The 26,620-nt window shown below is 39.5% G+C and overlaps 1 protein-coding gene across 9 annotated transcripts in view; it reads right to left on the reverse strand.

The window, feature by feature from the left end:
• PTPRT (protein tyrosine phosphatase receptor type T) overlaps window positions 1-26,620 on the reverse strand; it is a 474,436-nt gene that overhangs the window by 235,227 nt on the left and 212,589 nt on the right. For all 9 annotated transcript variants that reach the window (XR_012625516.1, XR_012625514.1, XR_012625515.1 and 6 more), the window contains exon 7: window positions 7,707-8,000. Coding sequence is in view for 6 of the 9 variants with exons in the window: in XM_074843013.1 (XP_074699114.1) it covers window positions 7,707-8,000 (294 nt within the window). In the remaining 3 variants the exon portion in view is untranslated. The remainder of the gene's footprint in view (window positions 1-7,706; window positions 8,001-26,620) is intronic.

The raw sequence follows: 26,620 nt of genomic DNA on the forward strand, positions 1-26,620 counted from the left end.
ACAGAAGTTGACGTAATTTTGTTTTAGGTTCTCTGTGCATCACTTGTGTCCAGATTCCAGCCCAGAAGATCTGAAATCATTAACGTGGGCCTGACTGTCCTGTCAGTGACCTTCTCGTACATAGCCTTCATGTGTGCCCAGCATATTGCAAGTAGAAATACAGCCTGGAAAAACTGGAACAAGAGAAAAATCAAACTGGTTTGTATTCACTTAAAATTTCATTCAAAACCACTTTTTACTTAGAAGGCTATAACAGATGTTTGCCTGTCTCAAATCTACAATACCACTAAGTCAACCAGTGCTCACTGATTTCTCAGCGTTGAACAAAACAGGATGAGGTTTTTTGTTATTGTTTGGGGCTTTTTTGTTTTGTTTTCTTCTCTCTTTCTCTCTCTTCATTTTTGCCTCTTCAGATTAGGAATACTCAGGCTGTTTGGGACGAAGCCTGGAAAAAACTCAGGAGCCAAGAAATATCAAAAAGAACAGTGTCCTAAATTAAACTGGTGTGAAACGAAGTGCTTGGCAGGTTCACTTCTTTTGGAAGAAGTTGTGAGGTTCCATCACTAGCAAGAACTGTTGTTAGCATGAAAGCCTCATGCCTTTATGAAAGTAGTCATTTTATTGACCAGCCTGCCCATTCAGAAAATAATGCTATATTCAAACCACATCATAGAAAGTCATTAAATTAAACAGCAACACCACCAAGCAGAAGCAGTGTGATGTGGAAATGAATAACTAGACTTCATCCTAATAAATAAAAACTATTTCTGGATAACAAACTGCCTTTGCAGATAAAAAGTAAATCCCTAGAATTTAAATCCATCGCGAGCAAAATCCCTCTGGAAAAAAATCCAGACCAAAGCACTATTATGACTGCCTTTATATTCATAACTGTCTTTATGCAGACTAAGATAAGGGCAATCAATCCACATGCCTCAGGACTTCAGCAGGGATCAGGATAAAGAAAATTCCTCACCATATGTACCATGGTTAAAGGCAATAGCGGACATGCTTTGCTAGACTAGGAAATTTTCAGGCATGGGTCACTGGTAAAAACAAATATCAGATTTGTGGCATACTGATGTGCCCCGGTAGTAAATCCCAGCCTCTCCTCTGCACATTGCTGCTTTCCAACACACTGAATTTAGTGCCTGAACTTTGGATGGACCATGGCCTCACCCCAAACCAAGTACCTTGTCAGGTCAAACAAGCTGGATTTTCAGGAGTCCTGTATTCAGTCAGTCACCCAAAGTGCACCAAAACACTCTGCTTCCCCTTTCACCGTTTAATTACCTCCCTTTCTCCTCCCAAGCTCCTCCTGTTCCATATAGGTCATCACTGTTGTTATATCCCAGACAACACAGCTGCTCCTTTTTTCAATTTTTCCAGTAACTAATTCAGAGATCTAATCTACCCTCTGTTCTTTGAAAGGTATCTTTCCAGTTTGACCACATTTCTACAGCCAATATAACTTGATACTAATAGTTCCTCAAGACATCTTTTGCTTGGAACACCCCATATATGCAACCAACTGCACCTCTGCAACGTGAAGAGAAACCAGAAATAATACACTTTGCTTCCTACAGAGCTCTGTAGTTTCAATTGAAGCCCTGTCTATGTTGTCCAAGTGGTCTGAAGGTACACATTATGGGCTAAAAGAAGTTGAGACCTGACAAAGAGAGACAAGAAAAGTGTACTGCTCCGACATGCTCATGGCCACAAAATGCGTATCATCAAGAAATACTTCACCTTTTCTTTCAGCTGTTATTTAAAGGGTAGATGGTGTCTTCCTACTCTGTCAAAAATTAGAGGAGGAGGGGGAAAGAATAAAGCAGAAATCAAGATACATTTGTTATCTATTTGATCAATTTGGCTAGGAAAATCATCATCTTACATGCAAATGGCCTTAAGCTGTTAGGATGTGATACAGATGAAGCCCCAGTCTTTCAACAATGCTACCAGGCTGTTTCCAAGCACAAGATGGGGATCAAGGATCAAAAAGAAGGAACATTGTATTTTTGTAACTCTACTCTTACCTCTCGAGCTGACATGCCAAAGGCTATTGAGGCGGAATGAAAACAGAGTTTCAATCATCAAGCTAAGCGGACAAAGTTACTAAAATGGGTACCAGTCCCACAGGCTTTGCGGGATCCACATACCGAAACTCAGACACAAGATCTTGCCATTCCCAACAGCTCACCTGCAGCACTCCGCAGCTCTGGGGAATAGGCATTATCAAGAGAAGAACAAATGCATTTCACTGTGCTACACAAACCTTTGTTTCAGGGAATTTAGCAAGAGAGCAAAAGCAGAACATGCACTGCAAAGGCTTGTCTTATCGTAGCTGAGAGAAGAAAATCCCTCACAACATTTACCAATACAGAAAACAAGAAACGCAGGTAAGGTTTTTCTTCACTGCTAATAGTCTATAGGAAGTGTTTTTCCAAGTAGGCAATCTTGCTAAAAAACTTCTATTTTCCCCATGTCCACATTTAAAGTTATGGAAGACAGTGGAGCTAAGAGGTAAAATTTAACTGATATTAATAGGAAGATGAACGTATGTTTCAGGACAAGGCTTAGAGTAAGTCCAAGTTAAATAAGTCTGTGAATCAGTGATTCTAATAATACCCACACATCAGTCGTACAGAGCTCTCTTTCAAATCACTTGATATGCCATTTGTGTAGTGCTTTGACTCATATATCAGGTTTTTTCAGGTTTGGGTTTTTTTTGTAAGCTTGGGGAAAAAAAGAAAAAAAAAAAGAAGGCAGCAGCATAGCAACCCTGAATCTTATTTTTCAACATTAACATGTGAATGTTTCCTATTTAATGGGACCTATCACCTTAAAATTAAATCAGAAGTATTTTTGAACCTGTTGTAACAACTCATACTAACTCAGCGCACAACAAAGTAACCTTCTGGTTGTTCAGTTTGTGCATGCCATAACAGCACACAACCACCTCCTTTTTCTAACATTTGTAACAGAGCAACAGACAAAATCATTTCTATAAAATATGAAATTGCAGTCTTAAAACAACAAGAAAATGGCAAAAGCTCCTCAGACTTGTAAACTTTGCAAGATTTCATGGCAACAAAGTACTTTAATAATAACTAAAGGAAAAAGTTTTCCAACTCCTTTGTAATACCGTATGACACTCTGAATGTACAGATTATTTGCATTTATATCAGCTACTTTATCCTGACTCCTTTTTAAAAGGAGTATTGAATTCAGCAACATCGTTCAAGACTAACTTTTATTTCCCTAGGCCAACAACAAAAATTGAGTATTGATCTTGACAACTGCTCCTTTCTCCGGGAGCTAAATCGCATCCTCCTGCTGAATAACCCAGTCTCTAGCAGCTTATCTTACCAGATAGGTTGCCATGTGATCCATGTGAATTTTTTCATATGAGGACAAACCTCCTGTTACGGTAAGCTTGTTCTGTGAAGAATCATTGCCACACCTTTTTTCTGTGGGAAGATTATGGTGTTTCTCAGGACTTTTTCTCCCCTCCCATTCCTTACCAAGCAATTCTCCTGTCATTCTGGAAAGTTTCCTGCTTCCAAGTCTCAGGGTCACAGAACCCTCCTTGTCTTATGAGTCACCTGCTGTCATCATCCAAAAAAGCAGAGAAGCTAATGTTCAAGATAGCTTTTCCAGGTAGTACTTTAATCAGGTCTAAATATTATTTTTAAAGAGAGTCTGTCCTTTTATTAATATTCATTTAAATGTTACTCTTTGGCCTTGCTTTTCATGTGAGTTCATTCCATGAGAAGGCAAACACTTTTCAGATGAGATTTCCACCCTCCAACGATGACCTCGTTTGCAAGGTCTTCTCTTTCCCACCCACCACAGGGAAAAAAGGACTTCTCCCCTATTCTCCCTTCTGTGGCAACTGGGGAAAGAAAAAACGCAGGGGAATAGTAAATAAGCACGGAGAAGAAAACAAGCCCCAAGCTGCCGAAATCACAATTCCAAAGCATACTCTTTTGAATGAAGCCCATAAAACAAGGATTTTAAAGAGCTCTGTTTAACTCTTGAGGATGGCTAGAAAAAAACCACACTCAGAAGACCAGTGCTGAACTACTAGGCACTACTGTGAACTGTGTTCAGACATACTATTCTGACCCTGCTATGTCCCCCAATCTATTATTTTGGGAGTAAAAACTAGTATTTTATATCTTCCTTTCCTTTAACCACTCCTCACCGCTATGTCTGCTCTTAACCTTAAACAGTCTTTCTCTTTTCCCCATTCCCTGCTGAGCCACTCTTCCCTCTGACTGACAGTTTACTGTTTGATGCCTCAAGGTCATTTAATCTTCTCCTGTCCCAAGTCACAACCTATCAGAGTCTATAAAAAAAAAAAAAACAAAAAAACAACAACAAAAAAACCAACAACAAATCCACATACAACAAAACAAAACGCAAAACCCAGAATAACAACAACAATAAAATCATTCATTTACAAAGGCAGGGTTTGTCATCTTTTCTGGCAGTTGGCTCTTCCCGGAAGGAGACAAGCTGGGACTTAATTTTCAGTATCATTTCTAAAGATCAAATATAAATGAAGTCTTGTAATGCTGTCCTGTAGAAAACCAAAAGCATCACCAGTGGGATAACAGATGCCCAGGCACATACTGTTTATAGAAATTTAGATATTATCGAGTTTAATAAAATTTCTTTGTGCTCATTTAGAGCAAGACCTTTCATAATTAGTTTTTATGGGGTTTATATAATGAAAAACTTTTTAAAGTCCATGTAAATAACTTCCATTCACTCTGATCAAAAATCTGAAAATCATGAATGATCTTGATAAGAGTTGTGTCATGGTGTAATGACTTTCTAAGCTCATGCTGAGCCATTCTGGTCATGCTCTTGCTCTGATACAAGGCCGACAGTCAAGAAACTCACAGCAGACAACTGCAACTTTATAAATGAGCTTCTGTCACTTGATTTGAAGTGGAAGAAAAGCATGGTCCTCCCCAGATCATGCTTTAATTTAGAGATGAAAATAAAAAATAAGAATCTTTTCACAATATGTGCCTAAATTGAAGACTATGCTGGCAGTTACTCGGACTCCCTAGCACAGAAGTTATGCAAGGTCTATGAGAAAAGACATTAAGAAGATTTTTTAGTAAAAGGGACATTGACTTCTCACTGTTGGAAGGTTGCAGACACCTTCTGTTTATGGTTACACTGATTTCTTGTAACTTAAATAGTGAGTAATTCTCCAGTATAGGCGATACTCTCTACAACTACTTCTGCAGTCAATTTTGTTATCTTTATTAGTGGGCCTAATAAACACAGGGCCAACAATAAACAGTCCAGCAAAACAGGACTACTCCAGTCATCTACTGACTGCGTACAAATGTGTAGGAGTTTGGTACTTCCCTCTTGCTAAGAAAAAGTAATGACAAAGAAAAGAACCAAAAAATTCACTTGAGGAAGGCACCATCACTCATCCCTCAACTATTAAAAAAACCCTTCAATTTTCATTGATGTCATTCATTAGGTACTCTAAGACAAATCAAGGAAGCAGTGCTGCTTTCTTGGTTCAGCACATTTTTGAAAATCTTTACAGTGGAAGTTTTGTGTAATTATCCTCAAAATAGGGTATTTTGAAGGAGTTTCACAACATATAGAAATTGGAATAATGAGTTGCATTTTCCTATCATTTCAGTTGGCATTTTGTGGAAGTTGTACATCTTTAGATATTGGGTATGTCTCTCCCTTCCTTCGAGTCCATGCTTCGATCAAGATCATTACAATTTCTCCTACCCAATGCCCAAAACAAAACATAAATGCCATCACCATCAATCTCAACAAGCTCTGTATGACAACTAACATTAATAGAATGACCTTCTCCAGTTAGATTTTCATTAGTAAATTAGGATGGAAAATAGTGAGTGGCTCAGCTTAGCCAATTTGAACAAATTATCTACGTCATCCTTCACGATGCCAGTCGATACCTATGCTGAGCAAGGAAACTCAGCAATTTGGGATCTAGTACAAGACATCATTAAGCACAAAGCCAACATCCTTGGTTTTTTGACCCCTGAATTAAACTAAAGGAAGCATTCTTTACAGGTAATACAGAAAACTTAGCAAGTTTGGCTGCTGCAGAGAGTGTGCCTGCAAAGTCACAACGCATAAACTACAGACCAAATCTCAGCACATCATATTTCCATATGCAAATGCACAGTCCCAGGCCAGGTCTGCACTTATTTCTGTTGAGGGTTAGAGAATTAGACCACTTTAGTGAAGGGGGGAGACAGCCAAACGACAAAGTAGCAGAGCATGTGCCGATTTCCCAATATAGGCCAGGACATCATCCAACATCACTTCACGCTTTCCACCCAGCTGCAGGAAAGCCTCCCAACCTGTCTCCTACCAATGGACAGGTGCTGAATATAGCAAACTCCTCCATGCCAGATCCTCATGCTCAGATTTCTTTTTTTTTTAACCAATTCTTCTCAAGGAGACACTAAATGTTCACTGCTTTATATAACCTGTATAATAAAGGAAAGGCAGTAAGGATGTGTGCCCCTCCACCCCACAATGCAACCTGCCAGCCTTCCTCTTTTGGTAGAGGATGTTGCTGGGGATGCTCATGTTGTGACAGCGGATGAGGAACGCTAACATTGCACTGCTTAATCCCATCTCAGGATGGCATCTGGCTGTTCTTGATGCATTCTTCACACTTCAGACTTGCTATTTGGTCAGAAAGGGTAACAGGAACCAGAATGTTTTTGTATAAGCTTTCCACTACTTACATCCACTTGCCGTAGACCATTAATTTGTGGGGAGGAAAGGGAGGTTGTAGAAAAAGGAGAGCAGCCTTTTAGTCTCTGTCCTTTGTTCCCACCACAGTAAGGACCTTGCAAAAATTACAAAACTGCAAACCTTGGGAAGACAGTTGTGTGGTGGAAAAAAGCTGCTAGGTAGAAAACTGCTTTGTTCATCCCCTTGCAAGGCACAGAGCTTGATTTCCCTTAATGGCTAATGATTAATGTATGAAAACAGGACGAATAGCCAATATATCTGAAACATGAGGAATATGATCCTTTAGTTTTTCCTGGGGAGGCCAATATGGCTTAAAAAGAAGATAGACTTTTCCCATGACTGGATCAAAATTGATCTGTTCCAATATGAAAGACAAAGGGAAGACGCTGCACAGTGTTTGAACAGGTTTCTTTGTCAGAAGTGAGAAGAATCAGTTCCATCAAATGGAATACAAAAATGTATTTTAAAAACTAAATGCTTTCTGCTTCACCACATTGCACTCATAAATTGATAGAACTGTCAATTTGTTAATAAACAATGCTGAACCATTATCCAAGAACAACATATATTTTGTTAAGTACTTACAGGGTGAAAATTTTATAATAGACTAGTCTTAAGAACAGTTTGCCTACTGGAAAATTGGTTGGAAAACTCTCATCTGCTTGCCCATTTCAACAGAAAGCAGCCATACACTCTAGCAGAAAGTCTGGCAAACACACTACATGTACAAAAACAACAGTTTCTTAAACACTTGCCTATAGAATAAAAAGTAAAATATTCCAGGCTATATCAAAATTCATAATGTCAATTCAGATCACTGACAAAGCACATCTACAGTAAGGACATGTGAAGGACCATTTGTTAAATTGTTAGCAAGTGAACCAAGGCATCTGTGCTGTATTGGGAAGCAGCAGAAAGCCTACCTGCACATTTGGTCCTTGTTGTGAGTGGTGGTCCAGGGGGCCCTGTGCCTCCCTCTCCGGGGCGAGTGAGCAGCACTCTGATCTCATACTCCACATCAGGATCCAAATGCCACAGTTTGTAATTAGGAGAGTCTACAATGTGCGTTTCTGCCCAATTCCCAGTGGTCGTCCGATACTCCACCTCTTTCAATATGATGGGCCCATCTCCAATGATAGAGTTGGCGTTGGGTTTGATCCACAGGTACGTGGCTCCGACAGCCAGCAGCTCGGGAGGGGCGATAGGAGTTGGGGGTTCTGTAGACAAAAAGAAATCATGAGGCCTGAAAGAATCAAAAGGATCCAATTTCTATTATGTATCTGTATAGCAAGACTGTCACAACATCTCTTGTTACACAGGCACAGTTTCTCCTGTCATTTACCAAATCTTTCATAAGAATTAAATCTGTTACTGAAAAGAATTTGGCTGCTTTTTTTTTCACTAGGAATTCAGCCCGTTACACTGGGGGTAGTGTTACCAATTCAGAAACACCTGCAAAAATACAGTAACCACAAAGCAACTTCTGTTTAAAATAAAACAGAAAACTCACTTTTAAAAGATCAGAAGGTTTATACTTTTCCCTTCCTTTAAGCATATGAGCAATAGCACTCAATATAATATTGGAAAGTGAGGGGAGAAAGAGTCTTAAATAAAGAAGACCGAGTGCACTTAGCATACACCACGTATAAAAAGGCTGCAGCACAACAGCCCTTCCTCTGCCCTGTGACCCGACACAGCAGAATACGACGATCATTGATCATGGTATTGTGGTTCAGCCAAAGTGTAATGCTTCATGTGACACAATTAGCAATAAGTGGAAAATTCAAATCACTTGCTCATTTTGTGATTTTACCAAGCAAAATAAAGGTTAAAAATAGGATAGATTTTTTAATCAAAGCACTGGCTGTGTGCCTGAGAAAATACTAGCAAATTTAAACACCAGGGATCTTCCCATGGTCAACGATATCAGCAGTCAGGATGCTGCTAAACTGACTAACTGGGGCTCTTGGTAGCTCAGAACTAAGAAAAAATTCTAAGGCAACAGTGAATCAACACCTCCTGTCATGTTCGATTGCTAAGTTGCTTAACTTCATGAGCACAGGTACTCAAGCAAAGTCTGCATGACACTCGAAGAGTGCCTAGATGTCTGAAAAGCATCATGAGGAGGCAGGAACCTGGCCGCTGAATATCGCCTCTGTGATAAAAAGAAAAGCAAACCAATAAAAGACATCTCAGCAGCACCCTTTGATGAAAGCTACAAAAAAACCCCCAATCTACAGGGCTCTGGCTGCCTGCCTGATTTTTATTTTTTTCCCCCTCTGTGTCAGTGTATAAATAACACTTGCATATTGGAAACTGCATGAATAGTGTATGCCTTGTGGTTTTGAAAACCTGAGCTGAACTGTGCAAGATTATGAGCAGTTTCTTTAATCTCATCTAGCTTTCTCTCTGTCACACTCTAATGTGGTTTGCCCTCAGCCCAGAGGACACAAACTCTATTCTCTTGTGAAAATAAGGTGACAAAAAGGACATCTCTGTCTCGGAAAAAGAAACCTATAAATGTTACAGCATGACATTAATTTTAGAGTTCCGTGGGAGTTATTCTAAACCCTTCTTAAAGGTGATTCCTCAAAGAACCCAGAGAACTGGAAGAAATGTGGAAGAAAGGAGTTTGAGCACCACATGATGGGAGGAAGATGGGACTTTCCCCTCTGGAGAAGTCTTGCAGGTTACCATCTGCTCAGTGAAGAGAAACAAATGCACAGAAACCATTATTATACAAAATGATCACGGAAATGTTGCTTAATTTCATTTCCTCTGGCTAACTAATAACAGTGAGCCACGCTATCTCCTTGAGACTGACTGCAGGAGTTGTGCATCGTACCTCTGAAAAAAAGCAATCTGAATTGCAATTGTAGCAGGTGTCCAACATGAACAAAAACTACTGTCACAAGCTAAGTTTTCTGTGGAGTGTTTGTTTCTGCTTTTATTTTGCACAGTTCTCATAACTCCTGACAGAATCTTTTTCTGATATGAAATGTCAGGCTAATTATGTTTTGACTTAGTAAGATTATTTTTCCAAGAAATTTGTTTTCAAGAAATGCATGTAGATATATTTTCATTAAAAATCAAATTATTATAAATCACAAACAGTTTATTACTTGTTTCTTGGTGCAAGACAATTAAAGGATAGACTTAGTGATTTTTATTCCTAATGCGAAAATGACATCTCACAAGTCACATCATAGCTGAACACAAGACAAATGAAATATTGAACTCCATTCTCCTGGGCTGCAGACTTCAATAGCAACATGATCCAGGTTACTTTGGGATTTGATTGCAAGTTAGAAGAGCTTTATGGGACTGAGCTTAATTAATCGAGCAGTTTGTCGTGATAAACAGACATGAAAGTCTCATCTAGCAAGTTTAGAAACTACTGTTACCAAACTGATTTAAATTAAGAAGACACCCAGCATTACTGTCTTCTCTATCTGAGGCCAAGTCTAAACCTCCACACCCCCCCAAAAGTGACGATGGTTTCCCCTTTTTCCCCCCATTAATTTTTCCCTTTCTAAGTACCATTTGAAAAACAGGTGCAGCAGAACATTAGAAAATTAGGAGTTTAAACTGTTGCTTCCATCTTAACAAATTTAAGAAACAAAGATAAGCAGCCATTACAGTAGTTATTCAAGGCTCAATCCCACCCCACTGAAAATAATGAGCTCTTTCCTACTGGCACCAACTGGACAAGTAGCAATTTTTTTTATATCACTCTGTGCCAAATTACTGCAAGTGATCTAAACAAGTTACCCATTATTTAGCAAAACTAGCACATAAATAAGGACCATTTTTTGCCCTTTGTAACTAAATACACTTGTCAGTTACAGATGACCAGCCTGATGTTATGAGCTCACTATTTTAATTAAAATCTCTACGCGACCTTGATTAAATAAACATGGTGACAGATTGGCCCTGTACACATGTAATTGTGATCAACCATATTTTAAGCCCCATTTGATCCAGACAGTATTTTATATTGCAAGCTGTGTCTAGCCTGTTGCTCCCTTTCAGCCATTCTCCCTCCTCCTCTGGGCACAGAGTAGAAAGCCACGGGCTCCCCAGCAACAAGGGCATCTGGAACTGGACTGCTGCAACTGGAACAATATCTAGCCTGAATCCCAGACTCAGGAAGGACACAGAAAAACGTGGTTCCCAGGTGCCCTCTTTCAAGGAAACAAAAGGCCACTGTTAGGGCTTTGAAATGACAGAAAGTTTAGTAATGCAAAGAGTGTGAGAAAACAAAACTAACATGAAAGACTAAAATAGACCAAATAGAACCATAGAATATCTCAGGTTGGAAGGGACCCACAAGGATCATCGAGTCCAACTCCCTGCTCCTCGCAGGACTACCTAAAACTAAACCATATGATTAAGAGTGTCATTCAGACTCTGCTTGAACTCTGACAGGCTTGCTGCAATGAACACTGTACTTCCCAACTACTGTGGAAAACCCATGTATTTTACTCTTCAGCAACCACTCCTGAGTATTTCTACTCTGCTACTGGAATATTCCTCTATGTGATTTTCTAAGGAAGTCAGCTGTAAGTAACTGTTAGACACTGAAGAAAAACGGGCTTCATTAATTCTTGTATGTATAAAACTTTTATTTTTTGAAAATTCCTTCCTTGTTCATAGCAAGATCATCTGACAAAACGTACAGCCAAGGGAACCATGAACTCTCATTTGCATGTGATGGCCTATGGATGGTTTTGGACAAAAAGAACCCCTAATGCCACAAAACACTAGTATAACGCAAGTTCAACAGTTCTGTTTCTGAAGTGCTAACCTCAACCTTATTTCATTACTGAACAATCATGTCAACACATGAAATTTGTAACATGACTCTCTCAAACTCTGAAATAAATGTAGGACTGAAGAGAATCAGAAAACAAAACCAGAGAGGACCTAGAAAAGCCTGTCACACCCATTAAATAGAGGAGGAATGCAGGTCTGCATCTGGCTGGGCCATCCAGTCTGTACCTTTTACACTGCTTGATGACCCTGTAAAGCCCTTCCAAAGCATCCGCTGTGTGCGCCCCACGCATAGCCAGACCTCCAGAGCAGCAGGAAGCCAGCTCTAGCATGCACACAGACAGTCCTGTTTGGTTTTCTCACATATACACAACATACAGCACAGGTTCTAAAAATAAGATCAGTAGAGACACAGCGTTTTTTATTCTTTGGGGGTTGAAGAGGTGGAGATGAGAGCTGCTACCAAAAGATGTTTTCAAACACAATACTGCTTACTCCCCGACTAATGGGAATTGTAAGCTTTTCCCACAGGGTCCTAAATGAGAAGCTGCGGACTGCGCTTGCCAAATACGTAAGGATGGGACTGGAAGGCAAGGGAACTCAATTTCAAGCTTCTCGGAACTTTTTTAAGCAAAAAATACAGAACAAAACGTTATCGGTATAGTTTTCTACACAACAGCCACAGAGCGTTACAATTTAAAAGCTATTGAGAATGTAGGTACTTAAATGTGCATTTATGAAGGCAAACCCAGCTGTTTTAAGAAAAAATGGAATCATGTTAAAATGCCTTCATTCCTATTTTTTGCTCCTCCATCCTTTAAGGTCAAATTTGTTATCTTTGCACAACTGTTTGCCTACCTTATTGCTGGCTATTACAGACTCACTCGATTGTCTGAGCAGCATCCATGAGGACCCTTTCTAGTTTTACATCACTGCAATAGCAGTCTGAGCTCTGAAGGACAGCATTTATACTGGCATAGCTTATTAGCATGCTTCCTACTATTGTAATAAATGCAGCAGTTGAATTTTGTTTTCCAGTGATTGTCCAAACTTCCAGTCCCATTTATTGCACAAAGAAATGGCACAAGGATTTTACAGTATTTAGCATAAGACTATTTCACTGTGCTGACACTGTACTGAGTTTTTTGTCTCAAAGAGAGACATTCAGATCTGCCTCACAGTAATGTAACAGGCTGACAGCAGTGGCACATGTCAACCGTGTTGGAAGAGAGTGCCAGCAGCATTAATAAAGCGATTCATTAATTCACCTGGATGGGTGAATTGTACCAGTGACCAATACAGTCTGTCTGCTCCCAAAGAAAAGTGTCCAGAACCAATTCTGAAATCAACGATTTTGAATATTTAATTAACGCCAAACTCCAGGAAAGTGAGAGAAGAGGAAGATTCAGGATTTCTACAGCCTACAGAGCAAGGGGCGGCAGTTTCACAGGTTTACACATTTTGCAGGTGCAAAAGCCTTTACTGTTGGTTCTGTGTCCCATTATGAGACAGAGCAGCCCAGCAGGCAAACATCACGCTTACACAGCAAAATTTAACCTCTTATCCTCCATGAGCATTCCCACACTGTGTGATGCAGCCCTGCGGATATGCTCTTCTTGCCCCTGTTGAGATCAACACTGCATTCATCCTCACGAACCATCACCCACAAGATGCTTATGTGCTTAGTAATCAAAGACTAACAGACAAAAATGGAAATTTACCCTTTTAGCTTGTGGCAGGTTGGTTATTTAGCTAAAGAGCTAGGACATCAAAGCAGTAAGTGGGGGGCTGCATTTAGGCACTGCTATATTGTTCTATGGATTAGCAAATTTAAAGTCAGTACTCTCCATCTGAACTCTCCATCTGATGCTTCTTCCCAATACAGAATTTACCAACACAGTGGTAAGTAACTCTATGATACAAAATACTCATTTGCCACAGCATGTCATGCACTTTTTTCTTCTCACTTTTCCCTTAAGAGATAATGCTCTTGTCTATGCGGGACTTGACATACGTTTCATGTACAAGAAATGGGGGAGAAAATAAAAATGATCCAGAAAGATGTGAAAGAATTGAGCAAAGTGGTCAAAGAATCAGCACAACAAGAAACGAGAGGATCTCAGGGGACAGCAATCAGTAGCACCAAAGAAAGCCAATGGAGCAAGAGACCAAATATTTGGCAGGATGCTCATCTGACATTCCCCAAACTCCAAAATTCAAAGCCTACAGACTATTTCCATTACATCCTACAACAGTGTAGGTGTAGCACTTGTATACGAAGGGAGAACCTGCTGCAGCCTGATGAAAATGAAGAATATATATTCTCTATGTATTTTCCCCTTAAGAAGCAGTGGAAATGCTCCTTGGTGATTTGAATACGTATTTCTAAATTAAGCAACTGGGCTACCTAGGTTTAAAGAGAAGAACACAGTAATGCTTACAGGAGTTACTACAAAGAAGTAGAAAACTTCTTAACCATTTCCTGAAAGCACTGCAGTTACCATGCAAGACAGCTGGAACAAACCCTGGCTGAAGGAAGTTCATCTGTATTAGTGTCATCTTAAGAAAAATAATAATTTACAAAGTCTCCCTGAGACCACAAGGAGTTGGTAGAGGCCCATTGCCTCCTACCAACTCTTCTAATTGCGTTACAGGTTAAAGGAGGGGAGCACCAGATACCAAGGGGAATTACAGTAGCATACTATTTCATTAGCATTTCACACTATTTGTGCCTCAGAAGCTTAGCCTGAATCCCACCAGAGCCTCAGAGGATGCTTTCATTTTCTAATAAAGAGGAAAATAGCATCGGATTAGTTGAACAGTATCTCATTTCCCAGCGTAAATTAAGTGAATTAGATGGAAGACTGTGTGCTCTAATTGTAAAGCTTATTACAAGAACTCACATAGATTAGAACTGAATGCTTCTCTTTGAGTCATCATTTGTACTGCAAGAGGAAAAAAAGGTGACTATAGACTCTCCCACGGCTCCCTAATGGCTCAGTATTAACATGTGGGAATCTGGACTGCAGCAACACACAAGTCTTGTGCACTGAGAGGGCCAGAAGGCAACCTTTCTTCCCATGGATAGGAGTGCTACCCTATACAGTGCACAGGCAGTCTCTCTAGGTAATCTCTAAGAATGACAAACTCCCAGGGTTGGGAATCATGGACAATTAACTTCATTTTTAAAGTGCATGTAATTTTCTGAGTTTTTCAACTGCAAAAAGGCTACAAAATGTCATCATGAACAAGAGCAGTAGTATGCTTCTTATTGCTTATGGAATGACACCGTTATGGAATGTCATTCTATTTACAGAGATCTTTCATGAACCATGAGAGGCCCAACACAAAGACTTTTGTGCATTAAGAAGTTAGGCTGATTACAAATACCCTAAATTACCTTTTACTAGGTAGCTTCTGTATTTCAAGCCTGTCCTAGTGATCTCAGGTTCCCTTTATAGTCAATGGAGAGAAATGGACTCCTCTTATGGTAGATACCTAAATCTAAGACAGATAAAAATAACTGCTCCCTCATCCCTCCCTCTTTTGACTGGTATTAAAATTTAGGTGAGATGCATTTTACCTCCTTATCCTTATTTTCTCAGTGCCTGGCCTTCAGTGTGAAATACAGTGAGGTATCAGATCAGTTAGTCTATTAAGGGGGAAGCCACAAAGTGAGCTGTGCAAAGAACTGCTCAGCAAGAAATAATACTGAGCACCTGTACGCTCTTTGAATGCTCTCTGAATGCCCTCATTCAGGGCAGCAGAACTCAGGCGCTGCAGTCTAAAATCATCCCATGAAGATAAATGATTATGCTTTTCTCTGGAAAAGATAAGCACAACTCACTTTCCTTTTATATATGCAGCCAGAGCATGCACTGGTGACAGCGATGCCCTTTCATTTAATAATTCAATAATTAAAAGTGCTTGTCAAAGAAAGAATTTCAATCTCTTACTAAGACTTTTCTGAGGCTGGAGCGTCTTACCCCAATCTGTTGAGACTATGTCACACATAGAAAAAAGGTTCAGTTTTCATTTGACCAAAAAACCAGTAAAAATAGAAAGACCATACTTTCTCTAACCAGCACCTAACTGCTCCATTTTGCTCCTCCAGGAGCATGTCCAGGACGCTTGAACCAAGTCCTGTTCTCCAAACTCATCCTTGATATATTTTCCTCACACAACAATTAGTACTGGGTCGACCTAGCACTCAGGGACCTGGTGTAGTTGAGAACTGTCAGTGTGAGGTTAATGGTTGGACTAGATGATCTTCAAGGTCTTTTCCAGCCTAGATGATTCCGTAATTCTGTAATTCATTTTTAATTTTTCCTACTTCCCTCATTTCTTGGAACTTTCCCTGAATGACAGACACATCAGGTACGTGTGGACTAACATTTCATATTAGTCTTGAAATGACCAATGAAGAAAACTGAGTTAGGGTTTAACATAAGAACATATCTGAATACAGTAATTACAAAAGTATCACACCGTATGAGAACTGAGCATCATCTCTCCTTCAACGACTGAGATGAAAATACTGGAGCTTTCCAGAAACTGGTGAAAACATACTGACTTCTGCACTAGAAACCGCTGCCACTGTGCATGACCAAGTCACTCAAGTTGCTTACTTGGTTACTTCTGAACCCGTGTCTGAGTTCTCTCTTTCCCCGTGTGAGAAATCCCAGGGTTACTATAATCTATGCACATTCACACTCTACGCTGCTTTCTTTAATAGCCAATTCTGTAACACTACAGTTTGAAACATTGGTCTTTGCGAGGCTGCTCTTTCTTACGGCTCCACCAAGTCTGCACAAAGATATGAAAAATTGCATCCACACCCTATCAAAAAGAAGGGCCTCTCTACCAGTTAGGGTCAGCTTTAGCTCTCGTGTTTCTAACTCCATGGACTATTTAAACTCATATATCATGTCTTATTAAATCTATTTCAGCTTTCTGCATGAACAAGCTGCTAATCTCCCATAGGGACTGGAAATGTAAACTCTACAAGCACCTAAAAAAGTAGAAAGGCGGGAATAAACACATAAACCATGAAACATGTAATTTCAGGTCAACTCAAGTTCAAGCAGCTTCATCAGTTGCTATGCTACCAGCTTATGATGGTGGGAAAGGATGAAGACAAAAAGATTTTATAGCTTCGTCTATAGTGGCTATTTAGCAACTTTTGCTTTCTGGCACATCTCTGTCTGCAGAATGAAAGATTGCTAGTCACTAAGCTGCTGAAATGGCAAGTGACTGGAGGTATTGACTACTACGAAGCAGCACAGAATGGTTTGTCTGGATTGATTAAGTAGCTTAATCCATAGCAACCTGCTAGGCTTGCAGGAAAAGCCTGAGGCAAGATTCTTCATTTCATTTAATGCAAAGTGGGGAATTAAACATCCCATTGCCCTTTACCCTGTGTCCACCACCTAGAGATGTGCAGAACAGATGAGGCGCAGTAAGGAGAACTGAGGCAACAGCCAGGCTGGAGTTTAAACATGTGAGACCACCATGGCAGGGACTTGTAGACTCAACGATGTCCATTCTGCTGTTACACCACTGATACTGATCTCTATTCTTGCAAATATATTATGTACCCCAGAGCTGGGTCAACTTAAAGAGTGAGGACACCAGTGTGTGCCCATGCATTTCATGGAACTGCTCATAGTTAATTCTCACAATAGATTGGTGAAGCAAGTATCAGCATGTTATAAGTGAAAACAATGATTAGTGGATGCTGTAGGGCCAGAGACTGAATGCAGTCTTGTGTTCCAGCCTACAGACTTTATGACCCCCTACAGAGAAGCATATGCCAGGCTTGACATACAAATTTAGGCTCTTTTAGCCCATAAAGCAAAATGTTCTCATTTAAGCATTTATTTTCCCATGACAGATCTGTGAAAAACACTAATCACATTTGACCACGAGGAAGCAAGTCAAATCTGACATGGCCTCTAAAGAGCTGATGCTGTAATAGCACATAACAGACTTCCAACAGGGATCTTGGGGAGCCACACCACTAAAGCAGCACCCTAGGAACTTCTCAACAAACATACCTCTATCACATGAAGCAGCATCAAACAAACTATCCAGAAAACTAAGCCTCAAGAGTGGATGCCACATGAGTGCATGTTTTCTTGATATTAATCTGAGCAAGAATATAGTTCAGATCTCAGTCAGTATTCATGTGAAACTTGGATGAATCAGAACTGACTAATTTTAAAAGGAACTTTTCTGAGTGCTGATTTCACTCCTGTCTTAACTGACTGAAATTACATACTCGGGCAGACTGTGAGGAAGATGGTTAGCACAAAGGAAGAGCAGTCTTTGCTTCCTTCAAATTTAAAAGTTTTCTCTTTTCTTTCTCTGAGAGTAAGAACAGATATACACCCCAGGAAACCTAAAGAAACTACTTTAATACCTGGATTTCAAAAAATTTATTTTTTAAATATTCCTTACGCAGATTCCAAAACATTTACAGTAATAACACCTACATAAATTGTCCTATGGTTTACACCTAAAGTAGCACTTTTCATCCCAGAAATTCAACACAGAGATTAATAATTTTCCCACTTTTACTGACAACAAATATGCAACTAAGTGTAAAGAAGAACCAAGTTGCTGCCAGTAACTATTCTGCTGCCACAAAGACCACACTGCTTATACAGCTATGTGAGCAATCTAATCCTTTATTAACAGGTCAGTGTGGCAAGCACCTTTGCTTCTGGTTGCAAAAAGAATCATATTGTCTAGCAAGATAAACATCAGAAGAACAACTTGAAATTCCATGGCAATTTCTAGAACATAAAGGGATCTCTTCCACCTTTAAGCCATATGCCAGTCTGTTCAGCTTGTGTAAAATACGCACAAAAGAAGAAAGTCTGCCTGCTACACAGAGACATACTCCCAAATCTGAATGTTTACATTAAAACTTATGTATTCCAACTTTTTCCTGAAAAAAAAATAAACTTGCTACTTCTGAATGTAACTGAAAGAATACCTGACAGTCAATCCTAATAATGCTCCAACAGTATGAAGAATTTTTTCAGAAAATACTTTTTCTGCTTATTCCATTTTACCTTAAGTTGAACAGGGCTTTGAACCATGATCTTCACCTTATTCATAAGTTACAGTTCAAAAATATCTGGTATTACCTAGATAGACCTAAAAGCCTTGCTGATTTAGAGACAATGCAAACTACATTCAATTTGTTTTCTGTCTTCTTTTTCTTCTTAATCACATTCATCCTTTTGAAGCATGGCTTGGTTCAGAACACAGGGATCCATGGAGATTGAACCCACGCAATACACTTACACTTTTAATGCTGCACTATACTTGCAGACAGTTCAGAAGTCATGCTGGTTGACATCATGAACTTCAGTCTGATAAACCCCATTTTATTTCAAGAGTCTTAATCCTGTATCACCACCTTCCCTGTGAAGCAGCACAGACGAGACATTTCAAAACCTCTTTTGTGTATGAAAGAACCTATTTTGGAGCCATTAAAGACAAGAGATTGAAGGCCTAAGACAGCAATCTACAGTGGTGAACAATGAATGACATTTCTGCTCATCTATTCTTAGAGCCACCAACCAGCAGCCAATAGCGGAGAAATTACCAGGGATGGGAAGTGAGAGGTGGTAATTTCCCCAGCTGCAGCACAATGGGGAAAATGTCCAAGCACAGGGAGCAATTCCCCAACCAAGAAGCCAGACCACTCCAATAAATTTAATAGCCCAACTAACAAAAAACAAACACAGTATTTTTCCTAGACTTGAAGGCCATCAGAGATCCAGGATCCTGGATGTTATAGTTTAACTGTTTTTTCATAAGTGTCCCAATATTCCCAAGAATGTCTGCAGTTACTTAAGGAATTCTTTTGTTACATGCATATTCTTTGCTTGCTATTGTGCTGTCCTTGAGACAGTTAATAAAATCAAGATCTCCTACCATCAGACAAATGTGGGAGCCTATTCAGACTTTGGAGCTGCAGCATGGCCTATGGAGTTTAGACTGTAAAACTGAAGTGTTTTTAATGGGTCCTGTACCTGAAAACCAGTGTTAAGTCAGCCTGGGTCCTGCACAGACAAGATTCTCCTGCATTTGAGGTTATGCAACAGAAACCCATTCACCTAAAGTAGAAGTTATGTTTGATTCCCATTACACCAAGTTTTATGTATATCCACCAAGACCTCAAATCAGGTTCGTTCAAAGAAAAACCATATCATCAAAATATGTTTTCCAATGGCAGAAATAGTAGGTTAAAAGGTTTTATCAAGGATTAGCAGAGTATTTACTGTGCTACAAATCTTCCTAAAACAGAATCTGCAGATGTCGAAGCATTATCTGCATATATGACTAAGTAGACTACTAGTAGTTTCCTCACTGAAGCACACTCTTCCATCCAGCTTTCTGCTCACAGTATATTATTTCTCTCGCAACTAATGCAAAATGAACCTGGGCTTTCCTCAGAAGGTTCAGATTCAATTTGGATTTACTGATTTAATCAGCTGAGAGTTTCTTACATAGTCTAGTCCCCTACAGGCATACATTTAGTAAGTTCCTGAGATTCAGCACGTGCTGCAAAGGCTAAAAACAGGGGAAAAGGAGGATGGGAAATCTAGTAAGACATGGGAGAAACTTTTTTTTTAACTGTCTGAAGAACGGTACAAATGACTCGGATCATAATGATTGGTCATCTTTTCAGGACGATGCACACTGGTATACAAGCTTTGATACACAATCTGCCAGTTTTTCACACCAGTATTCCCTAAGTATGGCTATCAAACAGGTCAAGAAACATGAGGAAACAGCAATTCATCCATGCTTTCTGGCTGAGACAAGCTCACCGGACTACCTAAGCATAAGGCAAAATCTGATTTAGCACTACACTACTGCAGAGTGGGATTTGAGATCACCACTGATCGAGGGAAGTGGATTATACACGTTTATATATGTACATACCTGCAGTATTTGTCTTGCCGTGATGTCTCTAACATCATAGGGATAAGCACTGTACAAACAGTGTACCAACAGTCTCTACACCCAACAGCTTGTAACTCAGCACACGGGGACAGACAGAATAGAAAGAAACAGTGATGAGTCTGAGCCAGCAAGACAGGCTGCAGTCTGTATGCATTATCAGCCGGTTACCAAGTGCTTTGTAGTCATAACAACAAAATTGAGGGATGTCAATTACCATAATAGCGAGCACATAATTAGCAGCAGCCTGAACAACATGTCATCCTGTAAAACTGAAGAATCAGCAATCGACAGGCAAAATGACCAACCTACTATTAGGTACAAAAACTTTTCTTCCTACATTAGTTTCAAATCATGACTTGCAAGATTATTTTCCTCCTTTGTAAGGTATGTTTATCACTTTGTACAAGGACTGTACTTCTTAATTCAGTAGAGAAGTCATTATGTTCAATTCCATTATTCTGTGATTTGAATTGTTGATGGATAAACAAGTTCAGCAAGGAAATGCCACGGAGTTTAGAAATCTAAGTTTTGAACTCCAGAGCTGCATCTTCCACTTTGAAGCAAAACATCAAAGTTTGACTATCTGAGCATTTGTTACATACATAAAATGGAGTTAGGACACATAAGAGTTTATTTTCCCATTACTTTGTATATGTGGAATTCCTGCTGATGCAGATCAATGGAAAATTTTAAGCAGAGAACTCACTGTATAAGCTGTGATATATATCATCATGAATGTCTCTGTTAGTGATTTTACTGCATGGGGATAATTATTAAGCATGGGGTCAAAACTCACCTTTCATACTGTCAGTAATTCCTGTCAGGTACCTGGCAAACCCCTGAATTTCTAACACATCTCAACATCAAACAGTGTTTCACTGAAACACAGAAACTGTAAGGAAGATGAGCAACACAGAACACCTAGAACAACCTTGCACAATTGTCTAAAAGGACCTGACCAAAGTATTCAGTTCTTCAATTTTTCTTCTATTTATTTTCTGTCTTTACAAGCAGAAACCTACACTGTCCAAATAAACTCCAGTTAATATCTGATGAGATCTTTCTTCAGTGCCACAGAAAACCATTTATTGCTCAAACTCATAAATTTACGTTCTCTCCTTAGAGCCCAAATAAAAATCTTGTGAACTATTAGACATAATCATGACCTTCAGAAGAGCTAGAGAAAGATATTATAGGTCAAATCTTACCCAAATTACTTGCATCAGGGAAGTCTACTGCTTTGTAAGGCTATTTAAACCAAATTCTTTTTGCTTCACTCAGAGTTCCAAGGTATCCTTAAAACAGTAGAACATCTCCTGAGCTGAGAACAGGCAGATACAGATGATGGTGTAATGTTTTGCTTTAATGAACAGCATCTGATCATTTCACTATCATTTGTTAACCATTCATCAGCTTAGTTCCTCGTAGATTCACTTAATTATTTAAGAAATACAAAGATTATTTGGCTTTGTGCCTAATTCTTCTCTAGTTTATGCTGGTACAAATCCAAAATAAATGGAGTTACCACTGTGATGCAAATAAACCAAGTTTCTGCTCTTTTGTTCCCCAGTAATCTGAAATGATGATTTCTTATCCTTCACAGGCAAGCTGATAAGAACCAGCACCAGAGGGAACTATTTTCTAACAGAATCTGCACTGTGCCTGCTCTGAACCCATTTCTTGCTTAGTAGGACCTGGCACAGCTCCACAGTCCAATGAACATGATTAAAAATGACTTGATGAATTTAGTCTATTGAACAGGTGGCTATAACCAGTCTGGAGGGAGAGGAAAACCACTATCTGCTAGGTAGAAATATTTTATGCTTTCTAGAATTGTTTAAATGATAGATCTATGGACCTGAGTACAGAAATTTGAAGCATCCTAATTCCATTAACTGTCAAAAACTCTGCAACGACCAGGAGCAAAAAGTAGAGGCAAGAGAAAAGAAACCACTGCACGCCTGCCTATACTTTTCACCACAACATGAATATTTGATTAGATGCTGCGGTACTGGGAAATAGAAGATGATGAGAGAGCTAGTGAAGAAAGGACACTACTCAGCAAACACAGTTGTTGCAAGGCAGTGGAGTGAAGCCTGCCTCTGAGGGTCTGGCTCGACTCCCTAACAAATCCAGGGAAAAGCAGAGCCAGCAGCTTACAGTCAAAACAAGCAATGCCAACTGGATAAAAAGTGTCTAGAGAAAAATGAAATTGCTGGGGAGCTAGTCAAACTGACAGGCACACACTGACAATATCCAGAGCAGGCCTCTCTGGGGCACAGAGACAAAATAATAGGGTTTTAAATAGAGTTGTCTGTAGATGCTCTGTGATACAATTACACAAAAACCTGATTTTAAGAAGTGTGCAATAATTTCATAAAAGGAAAGAACTGAGCTAAACCCATCTGGACCTTTGAAGCAACTGTGGTTGGTTCATGCACAGGTATTATACACCCCTAAGCAAAGCATTACAGGATTTCCAGGAGAGTTAAAGTGATGAAATAACCAGAAAAGGGAACACTGGGACTAATGGAAGATAGAGAATCAGTTCCAAAACTGGAACAAAACCCTCTGGAATCAGCTTGATTACGGGTGTTCTTGATTATTAAATGTAAGACAAGAAAAACAAACAGTGGGAACAAATCTGCTGCTTTCATTTAGCAAAATATATTTCAAAAGTTTTCCAGGAGAAGGCATCAGCTCTTTAATACATTGTATTATACGTATGCCTTCAACTTTGCAGCTGATCTTGACAGCTGCACTTTAATTTATTTGTGTAACTCTTATTGCAAGTTGAGTAAAATATGAAATACAGTGAATCCACACAGTGATTTAGAGCCATTACATACACATCTGTCACAAACTGCCCGTTTGAACGTGATCTGCCATGCAACTGGCAGGCATTCACTTCATTGTTAATAAAATCTGTGGCTATATTTTCTTGGGATCTACCAATATTCATTGCATAAAAGCAAGCTGCCCCGAAACATGGGCAGTAAAACTGAGGTGAATTCACACAGAATGTACATGCAAAGGTAACAGTCATCCACTTATTCTGATATTACTGGAAATGCCTGCACTTATATCTAAGAATGTAAATCACCTCTTTATATAAAATAAAAAACCTCCCAATGATACAAAGGCAAACTATAATCTAGAACTAGGAGGATATATACACGTTACAAGCAGTTCACACACACGCACACTTTTTTTCTTTTTATAGGGTTCTTAGGAGCTCATTTGGAATTTACCGTGCATGTAAATGCCAAATGAATTTCAAGTACTGCGTTAGCTGCCAATCCATTACACAATCCCTTGCAATTTTAACTTACAACTCCTAACTGCCTGTGGCACCAGTTTTGGATTCTAGTCCTTACAGTCCGTTGCTTACTATTTAGATGATCTTGTTATCCTGTGGAAACCACAGTATTAACATTTCATACCACCTCCCAAATAAGGTGTGCTTACGATGAAACATTGCCCAATGTTTTATAATGGAAATAAGAACACACAGGAGGCTACAAAACAAGCTCTGTTCCACAGCAAAGTATTTCAATACCAAAATGACTTTTACAGATAGCTATTAAATTTAACCACAAGAGTTTAAGGTCCTTCTTTTATGAGATATTACCACAGCAGGTAAGAGCAGGAGAGAAAAAAAAAAAAAAAAAAAAAAAAAAAAAAAGATGACACTGCTACCTCTTCCATCTTATTAGCTGAAATGACTGGTAAAGCTTCATATTCCAGAGCGTGAACTAGAACGACTGAAAGGTCAGCAGGCAATGTCTTCTGCCCACCCTGCTACAAAGAGAAGCATTTCTTTTGCTGGGAAATCCAGCACAATGCATTTATAAGAGCTATAGGAGTAACTGGACATCCTCCAGTAGTTCATGATCCTGAGAGGCAGGAACAAGGAATTAAGCAGGATCATAATCCTACATGTCAGGAAAGCAGACTTTGGCCTGTTCATGGTTCTGCTTGGAAGAATCCCATGGGTCCGGGACAGAACAGGGGTCCAGCAGAACAGGCCAATTTTCAAGGATCACCTCATCAAAGCTCAGTGTTAACTGGTGAATAAGCTGCTCATTCAGTTATTACCACTGACAACATACCACTACTGGAACTGATTTCAGGATTCTGAGGTGCACACTCAGCTCAGAATAACATATACAACTTGAAATTTCAAGGAAACGTACAGATCAGCACCCTGCACAGCTCAGGACTAGGAAAGAACACTGTACCTAGTGAAGCCAGACAGGGTTCAAATCTGTTGTAGCTAGTTGCTGGTGGTTCCACAAACAGACTGTCAATTTTGTGCTTGCAGTATATTAAAGATTTTCTTCATCAGTGTGATGGTTTAGTCCCTGCCAGGGTCTGAGACCACGCGGCCGCTGCCCCTCCCCCACAAAGTGAGTGAAATACAAAGCCCCGGGGCTGAGATAAGGACAGGTTTAATACAACAGTGCAACAGCAACACAACAAACAACAACAATAACAATAATGATAACAGTAATAACAATGAACAGAGCAAGGTATGTACCGATACAGCAGTGAGAGAACCGGCTGCACCACCCACTCGATCACCGATTCTTCCCGCGCTCGGGTGCCCGGACCTGACATGGCATATGAATAACCCGGCTAGAGCTTCCCCCCACTGCTGGGGAAACTTAACCCCATCCTGGCTAAACCAGGACAGGTTCAAATCTGTTGTAGCTAGTTGCTGGTGGTTCCACAAACAGACTGTCAATTTTGTGCTTGCAGTATATTAAAGATTTTCTTCATCAGAAAGCCAAAATTTTTATAACGGTTTTGTGTACGTGTTCATCAGAATTACCACTACAATTTACACTTACATGTTTAAGTCTGTTTTCACCGCAGGCATAAACAAGGTTTTTGGCTTTTAAAGATCTGGACTTCTAAAGATCTACCTGTAACACCTACCAAACAGAACTTGCAAAAACTAAGAGCAGGTCTCCAGCTTCCTGAAAACACTGAGATAAAAAAACCAAACCAAACCATTTCTTCACATTATTCAACACAAGGAGACAAAAAATTCTGAAGAAATAAAAGTAGACTGTGGTGCAGTTTGTCTTAGCAACCTGAGGTACGCAAAGGCCTTCACTAAGCTTTAATTGTGTAAAGACAGCAGACAACATAACAGATCATGAAGAAAGCAGCACACAGTGTTCCCACAGCACACTACCTCAGGTATCCAAAGCTGTGCCTGTATTATTTAGCCAGAATACAATCCACAAGTTAATATCCACAATTAGATAACTTGACCCACATGGCCTTTTCAAGTATCTTTTAAGTGCCTTTTACTTGAATTGTATGTTACAAACCCCTTCATTTCTTTGATTCATTAAGTTCAATGCCTCCTTCACACGTTTAGTAACAGCAGTATCTGGGCTCTTCAATCACCAGAGTCCTTCAAGAGAGCTAAGGTAACCACATGAAAGGAGCACAGGCACATGGAACTTGAGACTTTTAAAAACTTCATCTGATATGATTAATTACTTGGCTAGGTTAATTTACCACTGAATTGCACCCAATTCCTATCCTCAGAAATGGCAGTACCGACGTACAATTATAAGCCAGTGAATCAACATTTCCTAAATGAGTCCTAATAACCAGACATCAAAGATCCAGTGATGAAAATCCTTACACCTAACACCTTCTCAGGACAACAAGCTCCTGCAACTGAGCTGAGGTAGGGCAGCAGCAGCACTACCAGCTTACTTGCTCTGAGCAGTTTGTTTCCAAATTCACTGGAATTCAGTAAGAAAGAAAGATGTCCCAGTGTGATGTCAGCTTAATCAGAATTATTAATTCTTCGTTGTTCAGTTAGAAGTGCCCAGGCATTAAATTCAGTTGTGTTTACATACAAGATTTTTCAATGAAAAGTAATTTATGTGGATAATAATAGCATATGCATCTCACAAGTAGTTGTGAAATAAATCTAAAGGCATCATTTAATGAAAAAATGCTTAGTAGTTGCATATGATGAGGAAACAATTGGCAATTCTAGGATTCTTGTGTTTCTTGCTAAAAAACATCTTTCAGAATGTTTCTACAACTT

Source organism: Strix aluco, chromosome 17, assembly GCF_031877795.1.
Source record: "Strix aluco isolate bStrAlu1 chromosome 17, bStrAlu1.hap1, whole genome shotgun sequence".
Lineage (NCBI taxonomy): Eukaryota > Metazoa > Chordata > Aves > Strigiformes > Strigidae > Strix > Strix aluco.